We start from the raw sequence: 22905 nt of genomic DNA on the forward strand, positions 1-22905 counted from the left end.
TTTGGGTCAAGGAAAACGAGTAGAAGAATTGGACTATCATGTAAAGGACCGACTCTTATACCATTATGGGAAACTCTGCATTCTACAAACTGAGAGAGTAAAGATAATTAGGGAAGCACACACTTCTCTGATATCAGGTCACTGTGGGGTAAGTAAAACAGTTGCACAGCTGCAAAGATTTTTTTATTGGCCAAAAATGAATGAGACAGTTTCTAGATATGTAAGAGGGTGTACTATGTGTGCTAAAAGCAAGCCCAACAATAGAAAACTAGGCTTGTACACTCCATTACCAGTTCCTTCTCACCCTTGGGAAAGTGTTTCCATGGATTTTGTTGGAGGACTGCCTAAATCTAGGAAACCTCATGATTATCTCTATGTTGTTGTGGATAGGTTCAACAAAATGTGTATTTTGATACCTTGTAATAAACAGATTACAGTTGAACAAACTGCGAAATTGTTCTTTGAACATGTATGGGTTCATTTTGGATTACCCACTTCCATTGTATCTGATCGAGACACCCGATTTGTGGGAAATTTTTGGTCAAGTCTATGGGAACTGATGGACACCAAACTGAAGAAGATCACAGCTTTTCATCCACAAACTGATGGCCAGACAGCAGTAGTAAACAGGACGGTGATACAGTTACTCAGAGGATATTGCAGCAAACATCCTAAGATTTGGGATGAACATTTGTGTTATGTACAACATGCTCACAACAAGCAAAACACTCTTCTACACAGAGATCTCCTTTTGAGACCTGTTTTGGGTTCACACCAAGGTCTCCTTTCGATTTTGTCTTTGGTAAAGATACCACAGTTGAGGGACACAGTGATGTGGACAAGGCAACTAGGTTCAATGAACAAATCCAGGAGATCCACCAGGCAGTACAAGAACAGCTAGAAAAGAGCCAAGCCAAATACAAGGCAAGGCATGACAAGCATCGGATGGAGCATAGTTTTCAAGTTGGTGACCAAGTCTGGCTGTACATCAGCAAGGACAGGATGCAAGGTGAAGGTAAGAAGCTAAAGCCTATCAAGTATGGACCTTTCAAGATACTTGAGAATATTGGTGAGAATTCTTTTTGCCTTGATCTACCAGCTTACATGCACATCTACTTAGTCGTAAATGCAGATTGCTTGAGATTGTTTGAACCCTCACTGATTGGGGATCCTGAAGAGCAAAGTCAATTGCCTTCTATTGATGACCTACTACCTGAATATCGTAATGAATTGTAGGAAGAAACAGTTTTAGACAGGAAGGTGAGGACGATGTGCAGAGGAGATGTTGAGTACCTCAGAATTGGGCTCAAAGGTTCAAAGCCGAGTAGTGCAAAGTGGATAGAGATTGGACAAGTGAGACAATTGTACCCTCACTTAGTCGATGCTTGAAAACCAACTTTTGGTGGTCCAAAAGCTTTTTCAGTGGGAAGGTCGTGATCCGAATTGGATCCATGAAGAATAATCAAAACACCATGGTTGTACCAAAACAGGACAGACTTCAAAGAATTATGAGCATAGAGCGATTAGGAAGACCTCTAAACAGTGGCAGTTGGCAGCCAGTGAGGAATGACGAGGACCTCGGTCAAAGTGCGCTAACCAAGGCCCATGGAGACCGCGCAGGAGGCGAAACTAGCACCTGGGAAGCCCGGATCGGGAAAAGGAGGTAGTTTCTGATGCGTGATTAGCGCTATCACTGGGGAAAACCCCTCGAGAAGGAGAGGCCCCAAGTGCTCGGTGGCATGGAAGCCAGGAAAACCGTGAGGAAAAGCGCTAAAGGCTAAAGGCAGGACCCGCGCTCCAAAACCAGCGTTATCTATCGGGGGCACCCTTGGGTGGTAAGCGGAATTGGAGAAAAACAAGTGATTCCACTTAGCGCCAAATGTGTGGTAGGCAGAGGAGAGAGGAAACCACCGCTCATCGTGCGCTAATGGTTGAGCAAGTCATCCGCGCGAAATGAGCGAATGGTGTCGGATCTGGGGGCTCCAGATCTAACGGCTGAGAATGCGCCCGATGAAAGAACCAGATTTAATAGGGGATTAAGCCGCGATGTATAAGGATTTGAGGTCTGATTTGATCGCTGAGGTGGCGGATGACTCTTTCCACAGAGTAACCAAAGAACGGAACCGACGAGGAAAAAGCTGGCGCAGTTCGTAGGAGGACAAGTCCCCACTCCCTGTGAGCCATTGATGAAGACGCAGAGACAGGGAACTCCAAGCGAGCAGCAATAGGCGATCTGACAGGGGCAGAAGAGGAAGCGAGTAGTCATGAGAATGATTGGCTTCAAAGCCATGAACAAATAGAATAGAAGGAAGAGAGAGGACACCGAGAGGAAGAACCGAAGAAAGAAGAAGATGAAGACAGAGAACAAAGAGACAGTGAAGCAAAGAGCAAAAAGATAGAGGGCCAAGCTGACGTGCAGCATAAGGTAGCATCGAGCATTCCCTGAGAGGATCTTTTGGGAATTGAGCACCACATTGGGCTCCTTCCATTAAAGACCAGAGAGGTCAAGAGCTGTTAAGGAAAAGAGTCTGTGCACTCTAGTGGCTTGGGGAATCTAAGTACCACCCTGCCAAGCAATTCTGTTTCAGGAGACTCAGAGTGAGCTCCTCATTGTAATTCTCTGCTTTAAAGACACAATAAAAGAAGGCCACCATTGAAAGCTGGACAGGAGACGTAGCCTTGGAGGATAGGGTGAAATCCTTATTAATTGTTGTGTTCTTATTTTTTATTACTATGTTTCTCTGCTGTTTTTATATTTCTAGTGTCTGTGTATTTTGCAATCTGATCGATCCGTTGCCTATAATAACATAGACACACACCAGCACATGAGTCTGTAATACCTTCATTCATTAATTAATTAACTGAGGTCACTCAAGGGTGATTTTCAGATCACCAACTCCTATTGAGAGTGAATGAGATGACCATCTTGGTTTTTCAAAGCTAGGATTCTGTTGTTTCTCCTATGCTGTATCATTGATTTATGGAAAAATGCAGTGTTCCTTTCACCACATTTCAGCCAATTGATTCTGGAATTTTGTTGCCACAACTTTTCTTCATGTATGTCTCTTTCCTCCCAACTTTGTTGTAACCTTTGTTCCTCTTACTTACTTCTCTCCGTAACCCTTCTTCAATTATGTTTTGTTGGAGAAGCTCCAATTTGTGCTCCAAGTTTTTTTTGTCCGTGATGATGTTGTCGAATGTTTCTCTGTTCCATTTTTTGATTTCCTCTTTGATATGTTTTAACTTTTGTTGGAACTTGTACATTTTTTTTCCAGTTCTGGTGGGAGGGTAAGTTCACCATTGTTTCATTTTTTCCATGAAGTCTAGGTGATCCAGCCAGAAGGCTTCGAATATGAAAGGCTTATTTTTTGAACCATTGGAAATTTGAATCTTGAGAGAGATAGGCTAATGATCTGAGCCTACTTGCGGTAGGATTCTCGCCTCCATTTCCCAGGAGGTAAGATAAGTTGCCTCAGATAAAAGGAAGTAGTCTAAACGGGAGGCAATTTGACAGTCTCCTCCTCTTCTTTTATTCCACGTAAAAATGCCATCGCTGGTGGGAATGTCGATGAGGTTGAGGTTTTCAATGGTGGTAAGGAAAGCCTCAGAGTCCTTATCAAGCTTCTAGATACCTCCTTTCTTCTCAGACAAATTTGCTATCATATTAAAGTCACCAGCTATGATTTTGAGAGGAAGGAGTAATGGATCTAGAAGATTGGAGATGCTTTGGAGCATTTTAATCTGGTATGTCACCTTGTGCAGGCATAAATGTTAGTCATACAAATACTCTCATTGGTGCCAATGATTCTCATGCTCACTGTTATGGAATGATGAGTGGCGAGAGAAGATATGAGGTCAAACTTGGAGATTTTCCAAAAGGTCATTATACCCCCGGTCGAACCGGTAGCCGAGTTGGCTAAGGAGTTCTATGGCTTGAAACAAGAGTTGAGAAGGAGAGGGGGGTGAGCCGACTCTAGTTTAGTTTCTTGAATTAGAAGAATATCAGGATGATCAGACATGATTCTATTTTTTAAGATTCTTTTCTTCCCAAGATTGTTCAGTCCTCTAATATTCCAAGAGATGTAATTCATTGACATGGAGATGGGTTTAGAGCCAGAGCTTTTACCTTTCCTTCATTGATTAATTTGGCTCCTAGTTCTTGGAGGAGTTGACTAGTGGTCTTTCGAACTCGCTTTCAGCTTGAGCCGTTGAGGTTGATTCCTCCTACTAGAATATTTGCTAATATGCCCTTTGATGCTATGCTTTCTTGTGCTGGGTGGTGAGCTTTGAGTTTTAAATCTTCCTGGAGGAGATAAGTGCCTTCAATTTTTTGAAGTTGGTGTTCTGATATGGAATTTATTCCTTTTTGTTTCCATTCCTCTGCAATTGTTGCTAAGTCTACTCCCTCCAGAGCTTCCTCTATGGTGCTTTCCTCTGGTGTTTCCTCTGTCTCTATTTGCTCCATTTTTGTGTCCTCTTGTGAATGCTCCTTTCCTCTGTTTGTATAACATGTGTCCCTATCATCATATTCTCTATCTGCTGGGTTCGTTTTGTCTTCTCCTGCTTCATCTCCTATCAGGTCGTAAGGATCCAATTGCTCCTGAGTGTTGTTCAATGCATTGAACTGATTCTGACCTGCTTCTTTATATTAGTTCTTCTTGGGGATAGCCTCTTTCCTATTGTTCTTGTTCCTGGAGATGACTTTAGTATATCCTTCACTATCTTTTCTTTTACTTGCCTACTCTTGAGGTTGAGGGGTTTTGTTCATAGGACAGTCTCGGAAGAGATGCCCATGCTCATGGCACTTTCTGCATCGGAAGGGAATATGTTCATAGTCTATACTTTGTAGCCAGACTTCGTCCCTGAAGATTAATTTAATTGATTCTGGTAGGGAACCAGAGACATCTATGTATACGCAAATTTGGGCGTAGGAAACATAGTGACCCGTTTTAGTGCCTTCAGACATTTTGATTTACTCCCCTAGCTAGTCTCCTATACCTTTTAAGACAGAAGGAGCCCAGTAATCAGTTGGTAAGGAGTAGAGACAAAGACTGGAACTCTCGTAAAATCATCCTTTTCCAGTGTGAAGTTGTCCTTCCAAAATCTCATGTATAAACTGGCTAAGTTGTATAAATAGGGTCCTCCTTCAAATATTCTATCTCTGTCTTCTAGGAGGTCAAAGATGACCATGAAGAATCCTTTGGAGCCCAGATGAAGTCTGATCTCCCCTTTGGGTGTCCATTTTCTTTGTATCCACCAATTTAGGCTCTTTCAGTTGGCCAGATGCCCATGAACTTGCATATTATTTCATGTTCTTGCATATATTCTCTATAGACTGCTACACATGGATCCTGGATTTCCAGTTTCGGGATTTTCTTGGCTATGGGGTTGTAGTTATTCTTAGTCTTTTTCCTCTGTTCTTACGTCTGCTCCTGAGATTTTGAAGGATTTATGCAACCTTTCCTTTTTCCAATTGAGTATCCTTGGTTATCCTTTTTTATGTTTCTTCTTTCCTCTGAGGAAGCTCTTTTTTTTATGTATGTGTTGTTCCTTCTTTGTCAGATTTTCCTCCTGGTGGCATACAAAAGGTCGAGTTGGAGGCAAACTTTGTGAAGAAGGAAGCCTGGTCTGGAGGTCGTCCAATGACCATATCTTTGGAGGAGTGGGCACCAAGATGTTGATGTGGTTCAGCCATGGCAGCCAGGGCACCGAGAGCCCTCAACCAGACACGCAAGGGGAGGCCGCGAAGAGCGCCGACGCAGGGATTAGGGCTTTGTGGTTCTTCCTTGGTAGGGCATCTGTATAAAATTTGATATAGTTAATATGAATGTTATCTCCCGCCAATCTCATCAAAGTTTTATTGTTAATCTCTATAACGTTGATAATCCCTTGGGTTTTTAATATAAATCCCTTGGATTTATTAATCTAAGGGTTCATATTCATAGGGTGTAATGTTATTCATAGAGTTTTAATATTCATAGGGAAAAATAAATCTTATTCATATTCTATTATCAAACTTATGTATCACTTTTGTAATGTTGATTTATAAGAAAAAAAAATATTTTGATGATGTCCCCTTTATAGAATACTCTTCTAATCAAATTTGATTAGTTAAGAACTAATAAACATCTTTGCGACAATTTAGGCCATCTTGTGGGTGAATTTTGAACAATTATTTATCAACAAACACATCTTGAAACTCTTCTGTCTAGCCTAGGGTGATGGTAGAGATGTGATTCATAAAGACATGTCGTTATATTAGTTTGATAATAAAAGTGAACTCATGTTCTTATAAATAAAAAATCAATTGCTTAAGTGTCCTAATAAGAAGGACTTGTTGGAAATATAGTTCAATTCTTAGTGATCAACACAACATTGAAATTTTGGGTTCCAAGGGGAAATGGAAAGTTTTCTAAATGTTACATACTTCCTTTTGAATTGTTTTATAATTCCTTTAAATTACATTTAGCTTCCTATTAACATAAGATTATCAATATTGTTAGGATGCAATTTTGTTAATATATTCCAATAGCAGTATTAGATTTATTTATCTAGATATGAAATATCGTGCTTCATGTAGGATAGACTAAAATATGCCCTTTCATAGTTTCTTCGCTTAGAGGTTTCAATGGTGGTATAACATGGTTTAGTCCATTGAATATTTACCCCTTTTAGTAAAAGGAGAACTACTCATTGGGGGATGTGGCCATAGCCTCATATTAACTTATGACAATAGTTTGTGTATAGAAAAAGTATATATACATAAAACATATGTTGGCGTAGGATGTGATATAAGATAAGACCCCTAAGGAGTAGTGAAGGTCATTTTGTACATCTTTCATGAGAAACCAATAGTTAATTTTTCTTGGATAATACATCGGAATATATAAGATCTTAGAGCATGTAACTCTTTAGGTGATCCATGTTGGGAAAAGGTTAATTGTCATTCTGATACAACTAGTAAAAAATATGGAAATCAATACATAATTTAAATTTTTTATTCTTTTTTCCATAGTTTAAAACTAGTTTGGGATTAATGGGTATTTGGTTTTGCTTGAACAGGTTTATGTCTTATTTCAAAGAAATAATGTGTTTGATTATGATTCTCTTATACTTTTAAACTCGCCACAACTCAAGACAACACATTCTTGAATTAACTATAAAAATTAATAATAAAAAAGAACATTATTATAGTGAAAAAAATGAGAAAACATATTGAAAATAATAAATAAAATGTAATTCCTTTATATTAATACATAACATTAAATACATCATCTTTGTTCTAACTCAAACAAAGCTTGTTCTCTGTCCTCATTGGAACCCTTGATGAAGATTTGCATCAATCTCTTTTCTTTCTCTTCCATACTCTTAACATATAGGGAAACCATATCTTGCCCATTTTCTATAATTATTTCCCCATCTTTATCTATTAATATCATCCATGGAATGTGATAACCAATAGAGTCGAGGATTCTTTTCAGTTTGGCATTGTCATCTCTTTTAGACACCATTTCTTCTAAAGAAGAAAAGTGTGCCCAGAATCTTATTGCATCATGTTCCAATAAACTTAACAAAGGAATCTCCTCCATCTCAACTTTTGGTGTATCAGGATTTGGTAGTGGACAATATCCAACATAAATGGTATCTGTGAGCTTTGATTTTTTTCTCTCTTCGAAATCGAATCCAGTGATATAAATTATATGAATGTCATCAATAAACTCTATTAAAACATTCCTTAAAAAAATGTAAAGCCCTTCATAGATATTCCTTTTTCAAAACCATCTCCACCAAATAAGCACATCATTTTTTGTTGAAGAAATACCTCTTTTACCTTTCAAAATAAGAAAAAAATAATCTTAAAACAATAATAAATCATCTATTTAATTTTTTTGAATGCACGATCAAAACTAGTTTGGGAGTAATGGGTATTTGGTTTTATTTGTATGGATTTACCTCTTATTTCAAAGAAATTTTGTGTTTGATTATGAATCTTTTATACTTTTAAACTCACCATAATTCAAGACAACACATGCTTGATTTATCAAGAAAAAATAATAATAAGAAAGAATAGTATTATAATGAAATAAAAATGAAAAAAAATATTGAAAATAATAGATAAAATGTTTATAATACATGGTATGAAATACATCATAATTTTTCTAAATCAAGCATAAGTCAAGCAATGCTTGTTGTTTGTCCTCCTTGGAACCTTTCATCAAGATTTGCATCAACCTCTTTGCTTTCTCTTCCATACTCTTTCTGTATTGGAAAACCATATATTTCCCATTTTCTATAATTATTTCCCCATCTTTATCTATTAATATCATCCATGGAATGTGATAACCAATAGCTTCAAAGAGTTTTTTTAGTTTGGCTTTGTCATCTCTTTTAGACACTTCTTCTTTTAAAGAATAAAAGTGTGTCGAAAATCTTATAGCCTCATGTTCCAATAAATTTAACATAGGCATCTCCTCCATCTCAGCTTTTGGCATATGAATATTTTGCAGTGGACAATAATGAACATAAGTGGTATCTTTGAGCTTTGATCTTTGATCTTTCTATCTCTTTGAAGTCAAATCCAGTGATAAATTATATGAATGTTATCAATAAACTCTATTAATATGTTGCTTAAGAAAAATGTAAACTCCTTCATAGATATTCTTTTTCAGAGCCATCTCCACCAAATAAACATATCATTTTTTGTTCAAGCAATACCTCTTTTACCTTTCAAAATAAGGAAAAAAATTAATCTTAAAACAATAATAAATCATCTATTTAAATGTTTTTAACTTATTATTTTTAATAACAATATTAAGAAAACGCATTAGTTTGGGATTAATGGTATTTGGTTTTGCTTGACTGGATTTATGTCTTATTTCAAAGAAATAATGTGTTTGATTATGATTGTCTTATACTTTTAAACTCACTACAATTGTCTTATACTTTTAAGTTCACTACAATTCAAGACAACGCATCTTTGAATCAACAATAAAAACTAATAATGAGAAATAACATTATTATAGTGAAATAAAAATGAGAAAACATATTGAAAATAATAAATAAATGTAATTCCTTTATATTAATACATAGCATTAAATACATCATTTTTGTTCTAACTCAAACAAAGCTTGTTTGTCCTCCTTGGAGCCCTTGATCAAGCTTTGCATCAATGTCTTGGCTTTCTCTTCCATACTCTTTGTGTATAGGGAAACCATATCTTGCCCATTTTCTGTAATTACTTCCCCATCTTTATCTATTAATATCATCCATGGAATGTGATGACTAATAGAGTTAAGGATTATTTTCAGTTTGGCATTGTCATCTCTTTTAGACACCATTTCTTCTAAAGAACATAAGTGTGTCCAAAATCTTATAGCCTCATGTTCCAATAAATTTAACAAAGGCATCTCCTCCATCTCAACTTTTTCCATATCAATATTTTGCAGTTGACAATAATGAACATAAGTGGTATCTGTAAGCTTTGATCTTTTTATCTCTTTGAAGCCAAATCCAGTGATATAAATTATATGAATGTTATCAATAAAATCTATTAATATGTTCCTTAAGAAAAATGCAAACTCCTTTATATATATTCCTTTTTTAGAGCCATCTCCACCAAATAAGCATATCATTTTTTGTTGAAGCAATGCCTCTTTTACCTTTCAAAATAAGGAAAAAAATAATCTTAAAACAATAATAAATCATCTATTTAAATTTTTTTAACTTACTATTTTTAATAACAATATTAAGAAAACCCATTAGTTTGGGATTAATGGGCATTTGGTTTTGCTTGACTGGACTTATGTCCTATTTCAAAGAAATAATGTGTTTGATTATGATTCTCTTATACTTTTGAATTCACTACAATTCAAGACAACACATCTTTGAATCAACAATAAAAATTAATAATGAGAAAGAACATTATTATAGTGAAATAAAAATGAGAAAACATATTGAAAATAATAAATAAAATATAATTGCTTTATATTAATACATAGCATTAAATACATCATCTTTGTTCTAACGCAAACAATGCTTGTTCTCTGTCCTCATTGGAGCCCTTGATGAATATTTGCATCAATCTCTTGGCTTTCTCTTCCATACTCTCTACATATAGGGAAACCATATCTTGCCCATTTTCTATAATTATTTTCCCATTTTTTGTTGGGTTGTGTTACATTCTTTCCATGACTAGCCCACATAGCTAATCGGGGGGTTAGAGGGGGGGCGGAACCCCCCCTTCGTTGCGCCGATTGCGTAGCAAGGGGAGTCACAAGGGGTTTGAGGGTTGCAGGTAACCCCACTCTATAGGGTCTGGGGTAGTGCCCCGGAAAATTTTGGTTTTGGAACCTATGTTAGGTTGGGTGGACCTACCTATGGTTGTGTGCATGATTTTCGCACATGGTTTTGGACGTGATGGTTTTGAGTCCATGGTTTTGGACGCGATGGTTTTCGGTCCATGGTATTGGATGCTTCAGCATGTATAAATATGTATTGTAACATTGAAAGGAATATAATGAAAAATCAAGCTGGTAGTCCCAGTTTGGGGATCCAAGGGAAAATCTCTGTGTGTATGCGTTTTATGTGTTATGCTCTCGCATTTTTTATTTTATGTGTTTTAGAATTCGTATGAAGGTAATCTCTATACAGGGTTAAAACCTACATTTGGTATTAGAGTTGTTTTGGCTTCAAGGGGACGCCTTTGTTATTGAGGGGTTTCGCTCGGGCCTGTGGTAGACCCTGTTCAGTGGGAGATCTGTGAGATCGATTCTGGTGGTGAAAGAAGATGGCAAGCAGTGGAAAGATAGAGATCTTGAAATTTAATGGTCAGAGTTTTGAGTTGTGGAAACTCAAGATGGAGGATCTGTTGGTGGATAAAGATTAGTGAATCGCAGTAGATCCAGGTACTAAACCAACGGGAGTGTCTGATGAAGAATGGAAGAAGTTGGATCGAAAGGAAAAGAGCACAATACAATTATGTGTCTCAGATTGAGTATTGCTGAATGTATTAGGGGAAGCTACGGCGAAGGATTTGTGGGACAAGTTATGGACTTTGTACTAATCTAAGTCTCTGGTGAATAAATTGCTCCTACAGAAAACATTGTATAACCTGAGGATGAAATATGGAGACTCGATGACAGAGCATCTGAATGCGTTTAATACTGTGGTAAGTTAGTTATTGTCTGTTGATATCAAAATTTCAGATGAAGATAAGTGCATTAGTTTGTTGTGTTCTCTACCAAATTCATGGGATAGTCTGGTTATTGCAATAAGTAGCAGTGCAACTACCTTGCAGTTTGATGAAATAGTCTCATCCTTGTTGACGGAGTAGATGATACGGAAAAATATGGAGATCTAGAATGGTGATGCCTTGTCTGTACAAGGACAGTCCCAAAATAAAAACAAAAATAATTCATCGAGTGGGAGATCTAAATCTCCAGGAAAACCTATAAAGGTGGTGTGTTGGAAATGCGGAAAGGAAGGGCACTACAAAAGGGACTGTAAATCTAAAGCTCCTGACAAAGGAAAGGGATCTGATGATGCTCCTTCTGCAGAGGCGAAAACCACCTCAGATGAAAGTGGGGATGTATACTTGGCTTCTTCAAGTACACATGTAGATAATGAGGCATGGTTGATTGACTCAAGTGCATCCTTTCACTTCACTCCCCATAGAGAGTGGTTCTGCGAGTATGAGAAATACGATGGTGGTGATGCCTTCTTAGGGGATGATAGGAAGGCTAGAATCATTGTTCATGGAAAAGTAAAGTTGAAGTTGCAAGGTGGAAGGGTTAAAACACTTCCGGGTGTTCTTTATATTCCTGCATTGGCCAGAAATCTGATTTCTGTAAGCAAGTTGGATGATGTAGGCGTAAAAACAGTGTTTGAGAAGGATACCTGACAGATGGTTCAGGGGGCACTAATATTGATGTGAGGAGTTTGAATTGGAACTATGTACAAGCTGAAAGGTAGCACTGTTGTTCATGGGTGCAACAGTTCTGTAGTTCCTGACAGTGGAATAGAAAATCTAGTGGTCTCTGGAGAGAAGACCATGTTGTGGCATCAAAGGCTTGGACATATTGGAGAGAAGGGCCTTCAAATACTTCATGGTAAAGGTATGGTAGAAAGTATGAGTAATAGCTCTCTAGATTTTGATTTTTGTGAAAATTGTGTATATGGGAAGCAAAATCAGGTGAGTTTCCCCTCTGGTAGTAAGAGGGCAAAACAAATATTAGATCTTGTGCATGGTGATGTGTTTGGACCTGTGAAGGTTCCATCACTGGGTAGCTCTGTGTACTATGTATCATTTATAGATGACTTCTCAAGGAATACATGGATATATTTCCTTCAGAAGAAATCTGAAGTCTTTGACAGGTTTAAAGAATTTAAGGCTCTGGTGGAAAACCAGACAGAGAAGAAGATAAAGGTGTTGAGGAAAAATAACGGTGGAGAGTTTTGCAATAAGGAATTTGAAGAATTCTGTAAGAAGTGTGGTATAGCAAGGCAGAAGACTACTCCATATACACCTCAGCAAAATGGAGTTGCAGAAAGAATGAACAAGACGTTGATGGAAAGGGCAAGAAGCATGCTCAGTGGTGCCGGGTTAGGACAAGAATTCTGGGCAGAGGAGTTGGAGACTACATGTTACCTGGTCAATAGATCACCTTCATCAGTGTTCGAGGATAAGACTCCACAAGAGGTATGGACTGGTAAGAAACCCTCTCTTTCACATCTGAGGGTATTTGTATGTGATGCATATGTACATGTTCCAAAGGAGAAATGAACCAAGTTGGATAGTAAATCTTAAAAGTGTATCTGTATTGGGTATAAGGATGGTTTAAAGGGTTATAAGCTTTGGAACCCTGTAACAAGGAAGGTTGTGTACAAGTGAGATGTGGTGTTCAGAGAGGTAAAAGATGTTATTAAACATGAAGTCCAACCAAAGGAACTTGAGAAGATAGAGTTTGAGCTAAAGGAGGAAGAATCAGACTCTACAGCAGAGGAGGAATCATAGATGAAGAGCCACAAACTCCGGGTGTGAGAAGATCAATTCGAGAAAGAAGGTATCCAGAAAGGTATAGTCCATCTGCTTCTGTTCAAATTTTGCTTTATTTATTATTGATGATGATCCCAGAACTGTGAAGGAAGCAGTAGATTCAGAGGATGGAAAACTCTGGAAAGAGGCCATGGTTGATGAAATGGCATCTTTGCACAAAAATGAGGCTTGGGATCTGGTGGAGTTGCCGGTTGGAAGGAAACCCATTGGCACCAAATGGGTGTTCAAGAAGAAGACAAATGCAAAAGGAAAGGTGGAGAAATACAAAGCTCAGTTGGTAGAAAAAGGTTATTCCCAGGTGCCGGGAATTGATTTTGGTGATATTTTTTCTCCTGTTGCCAAGGTAAATTCTATTAGATTAATTTTATTTGTTGCTGTTGCTTTTGATTTTGAGGTAGAATAGATGGATGTGAAGACAACATTTCTTCACGGGGATCTGGAATAGGAGATCTACATGAAGCAACTTGAAGGCTTGGCGGTGAAGGGTAAGAAAGAACTAGTATGCAAGTTAAAGAAATCTTTGTATGGGTTAAAACAGTCACCAAGGACGTGGTATCAGAAATTTGATACATTTATACGGGGACTTGGCTTCACCAAAAGCAAAGCAAATCACTGTGTGTATTTTAAATTAATTGGTGACCATGTTATTTATCTGGTCTTGTATGTGGGTGATATGTTGCTGGTTGGAAATGACAAAGAAATTATCCAGGATTTGAAGACCCATTTGTCCTCTAAATTCAACATGAAAGATCTTGGTGCTGCAAACTATATTTTGGGCATGGAAATTAAAAGAGATCAGACTAACAGGAAGCTCTAGTTAAACCAGAGGAAGTATGTCGAGACAATATTTCAGAGGTTTAATATGTAGGATAGTAAACCGGTGAAGGTTCCTATTCCTGTAGGTGTAAAGTTATCTGCTGAATAGTGTCCCAAGACACAAGAAGAGAAAGAGGACATGTTCCGTGTTCCATATGCAAGTGCAGTTGGTAGCCTGATGTATCCAATGACATGTACTAGAACAAACATTGCACATCTAGTGGGAGTATTGAGCAGGTTTATGTCAAAACCAGGGAAGGAGCACTGGACAGTAGTGAAGCGGGTTTTCAAGCATTTGCATGGCACTAGTGATTATGGTTTGTGCTACCAAGGAAGACCAAGATTGGACAGAGTGTTGGATATTTGTGGTTTTGTTGATGCAGACTGGGCTGGAGATCTGGATCAGAGAAGATCTACAAGTGGGTATATGTTTAACCTATTTGGAGGTGTAGTCAGTTGGATGATTAAGAAACAATTTGTAGTGTCACTATCAACTACAAAGGCAGAATACATGGCAGCCACTCATGCAAGCAAGGAAGCAGTTTGGTTGCAAAGATTGTGTTCAAGTATAGGGTTAGTACAGGGAGCTATAAGGATAGACTGTGACAGCCAAAGTGAAATTTTCTTGGCAAAGAACCTTGCATATCATTCAAAGACAAAGCACATTGATGTTCAGTATCACTTTGTGAGCGATATGATAGAAGAAAAAAGGTGTTGCTTGTAAAGGTGGACACTTTGAATAATACTGCAGATGCATTGACAAAATTTGTGAGCTTTGAGAAGTTCTCTTGGTGTAGAGAAACAATGGGCATTGCAGGGCTGGATAAATGACTAAGCTCTCTTGTGGCCCCCTATGGAAAGAAAACAACAAGTGGGAGAATGTTGGGTTGTGTTATATTCTTTCCACGACTAGCCCACATAGTTAACTGTAGGGTTAGAGGGGGGGTGGAGCCCCCCTTTCGTTGCACCGATTGTGTAGCAGGGGGAGTCACAGGGGGTTTGAGGGTTGCAGGTAACCCCACTCTATGGGTGGACCTACCTATGGTTGTGTGCATGATTTTCGCACATGGTTTTGGACGCGATGGTTTTCGGTCCATGGTATTGGATGCTTCGGCATGTATAAATATGTATTGTAACATTGAAAGGAATATAATGAAAAATCAAGCTGGTAGTCCCGGTTTTGGGATCCAGGGAAAAATATCTGTGTATATGTGTTTTATGTGTTATGCTCTTGCATTGTTTATTTTATGTGTTTTAGAATTAGTATGCAGGTAATTTCTATACGGGGTTAAAACCTACATTTTTATATATTAATATCATCCATGGAATGCGATAACCAATGTAGAAATTTCTCATTTCCCACCCCGGTTTTTAGTTTCTCCTTATTTCTCCCATATAGTTAAATGCCCTTTCCCATAACCATACATTCAACAAGCTGGAAAAAATAAATATTGCTGAAAACACAAATTCTGGAAATTTTACAGAATGCTGGAAATTGCAGAAATAAAAAATCAACAGTAATAAACAGCCTTTAAAACACATTTAAACACTGAGATTTTTGGTCAATGTGACCCTAGAAAAACCCCCTACAACTCTTGGGGAAAACCAGTTTGAGAGCTCTTCTTTATTTCTGGAAAATGCCTTTTTACAGTGAGAGAAATGTTCAGCAAAAATCAACAAACAGACTTTTACAACTTATCTCAGCCTTGCTGAAACTCCACTGCTGATACTCTGCAGCTGTTGTTGTTACACCACGGCTGTTGCTGTTACACTGCTGCTGTTGTTGTTACACCGCGGCTGTTGCTGTTACACCGCGGCTGTTGCTATTACTCCGCTTTCAGCTTTGCTGTTACACCGCTTTTAGCTTTGCTGTTACTCCGCTTTCAGCTTTTCTGTTACACCGCTTTCAGCTTTGCTGTTACTCCGCTTTCAGCTTTGCTGTTACTCCGCTTTCAGCTTTGCTGTTACACCGCTTTCAACTTTGCTGTTACTCCGCTTTCAGCTTTGCTGTTACACTGCTTTCAGCTTTGCTGTTACACCGCTTTCAGCTTTGCTGTTACTCCGCTTTCAGCTTTGCTGTTACTCCGCTTTCAGCTTTGCTGTTACACCGCCCAGAAATCTCCCTTGCTCTCTTGCTCTCCTTCTCTCAATTTGCTCATGAAAGAATTAATGATCTTTTCCTCCTTTTCCTCCCTTAACCCAACCCTAAGTGACTTTTGGGTGATCCCTAAATCCAATGGCTGAAATAGATTTAGATCAATGGCTGAGATTAAATGCTCATTTAAATCTCACTTTCTATTTTTTAATTCACCCCACTTTAATAAAGACCCTCTTAGTCATTTATTTCCAAAGTCACTTTTCCTTTCTAATTTTTCATTGACTTTATAAAAGTCACTTTAAAATTAGACTTAGTAACTTTATCACTTAAAGTCACTTTTAAATTAGATTTAACTTTATAAAAATTATAAAGTTACTTTAGGAGAAAAATTAAATTCTTTTGGACACTTTTCCCTAGGCCAAAGATCAAAGCCTAAGGGAACCACCTGTCCTCCGGTACCAAATTTCAACGCTCCCTCTTACCGAGGAAGGTGTTCCTCACCACACCCATCTTGTCTCTGAAGTAGACATGCTTGCCCCGTGGTAAGGCTTTGGTAAGAATATCTGCAACCTGCTCATCAGTGGAAATATACTCAAGCTTCACAGCTCCCTTCTGAACATAGTCTCTGATGAAATGATATCTGATCCCGATATGCTTTGATCTGTCATGAAATACTGGATTCTCCGTGAGTTTAATGCAACTCTGATTATCACAGTAAATCACTGAAGGTCTCAATGGCTGACCAAATAAGCCAAACAACATCTTGCGAAGCCAGATGGCCTCACAACTAGCTAGACTGGCTGCCATATACTCTGCTTCCGCTGAACTCAGTGCTACTGACTGCTGCTTCCGGCTGAACCATGACACTACTGCTGAACCCAACCCAAAAAAACACCCTGAAGTGCTCTTCCTATCAGAAGCACAACCTGCCCAATCAGAATCAGTGTATCCTTCCAATCTCACTCCATCTCCCTGCCTGTAGTCCAGACCATAATCCACTGTCCCCTGCAAGTACCGTAGAATGTGTTTTGCAGCCACCCAGTGAACCTTCCTAGGCTCACACATAAACTGACTCATCGTGTTGACTGCAAAACAGATATCTGGTCTAGTGTTGACCAAATACATCAAGGAACCAATCAGCTGCCTGTACAATGTGGGATCCACCAACTCGAAATCCGAAGCATGAAGCTTCTTCCAGTTGTTGATCATCGGTGTCAACATGGGTCTACAATCCTCCATGTGGAATCTGCTAAGGATGTCCACAATATACTTCCCCTGCCCCAGGAAGAAATGCCCCTCCTCCTGCCACACCTCCAAACCCAAAAAGTAATGCATCAAGCCGATGTCCTTCATCTCAAACTCCGCCGCAAGATCTCTCTTGCAGTGCTCTATGAGTCTCTCTGCACCTGTAATGACCAAGTCATCCACATACAACACCAGAATGAGAGGCTCCTCACCAATCACAATAAAGTAAAGGTTCGGATCTGCCTCACTCTTTGTGAAACCCATCCCCTGCAAATATGTATCTATCTTGGAGTACCAAGCTCTGGGAGCTTGCTTCAGGCCATAAAGGGCCTTCTTCAGTCTGCACACATGGGACTCCTTCCCATGCACCTCAAAGCCCTGTGGCTGCTCAATGTACACCTCCTCCTGTATGAAGCCATTGAGAAATGCAGTCTTCACATCCATCTGGTGGATCTTCCAACCCATCTCTGCTGCTATCGATATAATGGAGCGTATCGAAGTATATCGAGCCACGGGAGCGAAGGTCTCCTCATAATCAACTCCCTCTACCTGGGAGAACCCTCTAGCCACAAACCTTGCTTTGAATTTCTCAATGCTGCCATCAGCAGCATGCTTTACCTTGTAAAGCCATCTGGAAGTAACCACGGATTTGCCCTCAGGCCTCGGCACCACCTCCCAAACATCATTCTTCATGATAGAAGAATACTCCTCCTGCATGGCCTCTCTCCAGACCTGCTGGCTAGCTGCCTCTTCATAGCTAGAAGGCTCAGAGTCAAGGATGCTGGTAACCATCGCCATATAACTACAAAACCTCTCAGGTGGTCTACTCTCTCTGACCGGCCTCTTCGGCTCAGCAACAGATGTGGCATCTCTCAAGGGGTCCTGAAGCCACTTGGGCTTCCTCTTCCCTAAGCATGCTTCTCCCATAGGAGAATGAAACTCCTCCTCCTCATCACCATCAGTAGCCTGAACTCCTGACTGTCTATCTGCTGTCCTCCTGCCTGCACCTGAAACTGTAGAAGCTGAGGTACCGTGTGAACTGTCCATCAGTGGACTCCCTAGTGAACTGCTCTGTGAACTGCTCTGCATGCTGCCCGGAGCACCACCCCTCTGGCTCGGCGAGCCACTGCTCACTGATGGACCTGACATCCTCATAGATGTACCTCCGGATCCTCCTGATCCCTGCCCACTGGATCCCTGCAACTGACTCAACTGCTGCTGAGGGTCTGGCTGATCCAGATACTCTAACTCCCGTGACCTCCTAAAGGCCCTGTCCTCCTCGAACTTCACATCCCGTCTGACAACAACTCTCCTCTGTGCATGAATGTAAATCCCAAAGGCCTTTGAGGTCTCACTGTAGCCCACAAAGATACCCTTCTCTGCGGTGGGCTCTAGTTTGGTCCTCTTCTCCTTGGGTATATAGGAGTATGTAATGCATCCAAAGATATGAAGATGACCAAGATCAGGCTTCTTCCCAGAGAAAGCCTCCTCCGAAGTCATGTGCCCCAAGGCACGATGCGGACTCCTGTTCTGCAAGTAAACAGCTGTGTTGCAGGCCTCTGCCCACAAGAACAATGGCAACCCCTGATCATGTAACATGGCTTTGGCAGCCCCTATGATGGATTTGTTCTTCCTCTCCGCAACCCCGTTCTGCTAGGGGTTGTAAGGAACAGTGAACTCCCTCCTAATGCCTGCCTCCGCACAATAGTCAACAAACTCTCCAAGGGTGTACTCTCCTCCATTGTCCGACCTCAGGGACTTGATCTTCCGACCTGTCTGTGTCTCCACAAGAGCTCTAAACTCCTGAAACCGCTTGAAGACCTCACTTTTGGTCTTCAAGAAATAAATCCAGGTTCTCCTGGAGTGATCATCAATGAATACAACATAGTACTCATATCCACTCAAGGAAACATGAGACATCCGACCGCTCACATCGGAATGAATCAAATCAAGTATCCCAGTCGCTCTGCTGTCACTGCTGGGAAAAGGGGATTTGGCAAACTTGCCCATCGCACAACCTCTGCAAGTATCAAAGTGATCAGTACTGAAATTTGGCACACCTGTAGTGATCTCCCGCAATGTCCTCAAGGCTCCATGATACATATGTCCCATCCTGCGGTGCCAAATCTCACACAGCTCAGAACTGCTAGCTCTGCTGTCGGTACTATTGCTCAATGCCAAAAGGGGTTGGAATGAAAACTTGTACACCTTTGCCTGGCGTACACCTATCACTCTAGCTGAATCAGCTGGAGTACCCCTGGGATACATCAACACCTGTCCTCCCGTGAACAGTACCTCATATCCTCTGTCCTCCAAAGCTGAGACGGATATAAGGTTCTTCCTCATCCCTGGCACATAAAGAACCTCTGACACCTTCAAGGGAGGTTTGGACTCCCTCTGAAATGTCACTGTCCCCACCCCGACTGCTCTAACAACTCTATCATCACCGAGTACTACCTCAATATCAGTGCCACTCTCTAAAAGCTCTGAGAAGTACTCACGGACTCCTGTCATATGACGTGAAGCCCCACTGTCCACATACCAGATACCTGAAGATGCTGCACTAGTCGAGGGAAAAGCATGCTCCCTCTGAACCTGTGTGGCAGGTGATCCTGCACTAGAGGACTCACATGCAGTGAACGCAAACTCCCGGTCAAAACGACCTGCAAAGTCCTCAATCTCTGCTGAAGCTGCCACATCCTGGTTCTTCCCCTTCTTTTTCTTCTTCTCTGGACACACAACTGCATAGTGTCCCATCTTCTGACAATTCCAACACTTCACCTTGGAATAGTCCTTCTGTGTGTTCCCCTGTTTACCTTTACCTTTGCCTTTGCCCCCACCACCGCTTGTGGAAGCCTGCTTCTTCCCTTTGCCTTTCTTGCCTCCTGCCACCAATGCTACGTCCTCATCCTGCTCAACTGGCTTGGCTGCCCCAAGCTGTCCTTTCCTGATCTCTGTCTGAATGCAATCATCCCAAAACCTCTCCCATGTGGGAAGGGTCTCACGTTCACAAACCCCATCAGCAAAGTTCAACCATGAACGGGGGAGGCCATTCACTGCAATCCGCACCAACTTAGTGGGTGGAATGGCCTCTCCAATTGCTGCCAACTCATCTCTCACATTAGTAATCTTAGTGAGATATCCAGCTGCACTATCATTACCCATCTTAATGTTCTTCAGCTTCTCCTTCAGGACCATTTTCCGGTTCTCATTGGTACTCTAGTAGAGATTGGACAATGTTGTCCACATCTCATGGGCATTGTTCTTTCCTCTCACATGAGGAATGCAATGGTCTTTGATTCAGTCTAGAATCAGCCTCTTACCCTTGTTGTTCTTTTTATTATAAGCAGCCAACTGAGTAGCATCAGTAGGCACAACAACAGGGTTCTGTGTGGTATGCACCATGATATCCCAGACTTCTGCCTCCTCAAAGATACTCTGCATTCTCTCCTTCCAAACGCTGTAATTTGTATGCCCATCCAGCCTATCCTCTACCCTCAATCCCAATGACATCCTGCTGTCCTAAAACTGAAAAATAGCACTGCTGTGGTAAAGATAAAACTGATGTTTATGAAAAATCAGCTTGCTGGAATTTTCTGAGTGAAAAATCAGCAACTGTAATTTTCCCTTTTGCTGTCCCAAACTGCGCTTCAGCACTCAAGCTCCGATACCATGTAGAAATTTCTCATTTCCCACCCCGGTTTTCAGTTTCTCCTTATTTCTCCCATATAGTTAAATTCCCTTTCCCATAACCATACATTCAACAAGCTGGAAAAAATAAATATTGCTGAAAACACAAATTCTGGAAATTTTACAGAATGCTGGAAATTGCAGAAATAAAAAATCAGCAGTAATAAACAGCCTTTAAAACACATTTAAACACTGAGATTTTTGGTCAATGTGACCTTGGAAAAACCCCCTACAACTCTTGGGGAAAACCAGTTTGAGAGCTCTTCTTTATTTCTGGAAAATGCCTTTTTACAGTGAGAGAAATGTTCAGCAAAAATCAACAAACAGACTTTTACAACTTATCTCAGCCTTGCTGAAACTCCACTGCTGATACTCCGCAGCTGTTGCTGTTACACCGCGGCTATTGTTGTTACACCGCTGCTGTTGCTGTTACACCGCGGCTGTTGCTGTTACACCGCGGCTGTTGCTGTTACTCCGCTTTCAGCTTTGCTGTTACACCGCTTTCAGCTTTGCTGTTACTCCGCTTTCAGCTTTGCTGTTACACCGCTTTCAGCTTTGCTGTTACTCCGCTTTCAGCTTTGCTGTTACACCGCTTTCAGCTTTGCTGTTACTCCGCTTTCAGCTTTGCTGTTACACCGCTTTCAGCTTTGCTGTTACTCCGCTTTCAGCTTTGCTGTTACACCGCCCAGAAATCTCCCTTGCTCTCTTGCTCTCCTTCTCTCAATCTGCTCATGAAAGAATTAATGATCTTTTCCTCCTTTTCCTCCCTTAACCCAACCCTAAGTGACTTTTGGGTGATCCCTAAATCCAATGGCTGAAATAGATTTAGATCAATGGCTGAGATTAAATGCTCATTTAAATCTCACTTTCTATTTTTTAATTCACCCCACTTTAATAAAGACCCACTTAGTCATTTATTTCCAAAGTCACTTTTCCTTTCTAATTTTTCATTGACTTTATAAAAGTCACTTTAAAATTAGACTTAGTAACTTTATCACTTAAAGTCACTTTTAAATTATATTTAACTTTATAAAAATTATAAAGTTACTTTATGAGAAAAATTAAATTCTTTTGGACACTTTTCCCTAGGCCAAAGATCAAAGCCTAAGGGAACCACCTGTCCTCCGGTACCAAATTTCAACAACCAATAGAGTCAAAGATTTTTTTCAGTTTGGCATTGTCATATCTTTTAGACACCATTTCTTCTAAAGAATAAAAGTTTGTCCAAAATCGTATACCCTCATGTTCCAATAAATTCAACAAAGGCATCTCCTCCATATCAACTTTTGGAAATTTAGGATTTCGCAGTTGACAATAATAAACATAAGTGGCATCAGTGAGCTTTGAACTTTTTGACTCTTTGAAATCAAATCCATTGATATAAATTATATGAATGTCATCAATAAACTCTATTAACACATTCCTTAAGAAAAATGCAAACTCCTTCATAGATATTCCTTTTTGAGAGCCATCTCCACCAAATAAACATATCATTTTTTGTTGAAGCAATACCTCTTTTACCTTTCAAAATAAGAAAAAAAATTAATCTTAAAACAATAATAAATAATCTATTTATTTTTTTTTAACTTATTATTTTTAATAACAATATTAAAAAAACAAATATAAATTAAATACTAATCTTTAATTTATCATCTCCCAAAAAAAAAAATTATATAACAAAACAACCTTTAATCTATCAAACTTTAAACGAACAATGATGGACTACTCACCTTATGCCATAGGCTTTCTTTATTGTAGAAAAGAATCTCTAAAGTAGACGTAATCTCCATTTGAGACCACTCTTCCTCCTCTAATTCTTTAATTCTGTCCAGGGTAAAGGGATAAGCCTTTGGCCTCCACCTATCTAACAAAGGCAGTACAAGTTTATCACTTGTAAATACTTTCCCATTTGGTTCTATTACCATGATTATACTCATGTACATTATTGTAAGCTCCTTTCCCCATAATTCATACCCTTGATCGGGTACACACCCTTTAATTA

At 39.7% G+C, this 22905-nt stretch overlaps 1 protein-coding gene across 1 annotated transcript in view; it reads left to right on the forward strand.

The window, feature by feature from the left end:
* The window catches only part of LOC149198897 (uncharacterized), a 28930-nt gene extending 23249 nt beyond the window's left edge, over positions 1-5681 (forward strand). Inside the window, exons 2-3 of the mRNA XM_089400402.1 lie at positions 3763-3879; positions 5563-5681. Of these exons, the coding sequence (XP_089256528.1) occupies positions 3763-3879; positions 5563-5681 (236 nt within the window). The remainder of the gene's footprint in view (positions 1-3762; positions 3880-5562) is intronic.
* The last annotated feature ends 17224 nt before the right edge of the window (positions 5682-22905 follow it).

Source organism: Pinus tabuliformis, chromosome 2_1 (assembly GCF_031772625.1).
Source record: "Pinus tabuliformis cultivar Carrire ecotype Pingquan chromosome 2_1, CPIR1, whole genome shotgun sequence".
Classification (NCBI taxonomy): domain Eukaryota; kingdom Viridiplantae; phylum Streptophyta; class Pinopsida; order Pinales; family Pinaceae; genus Pinus; species Pinus tabuliformis.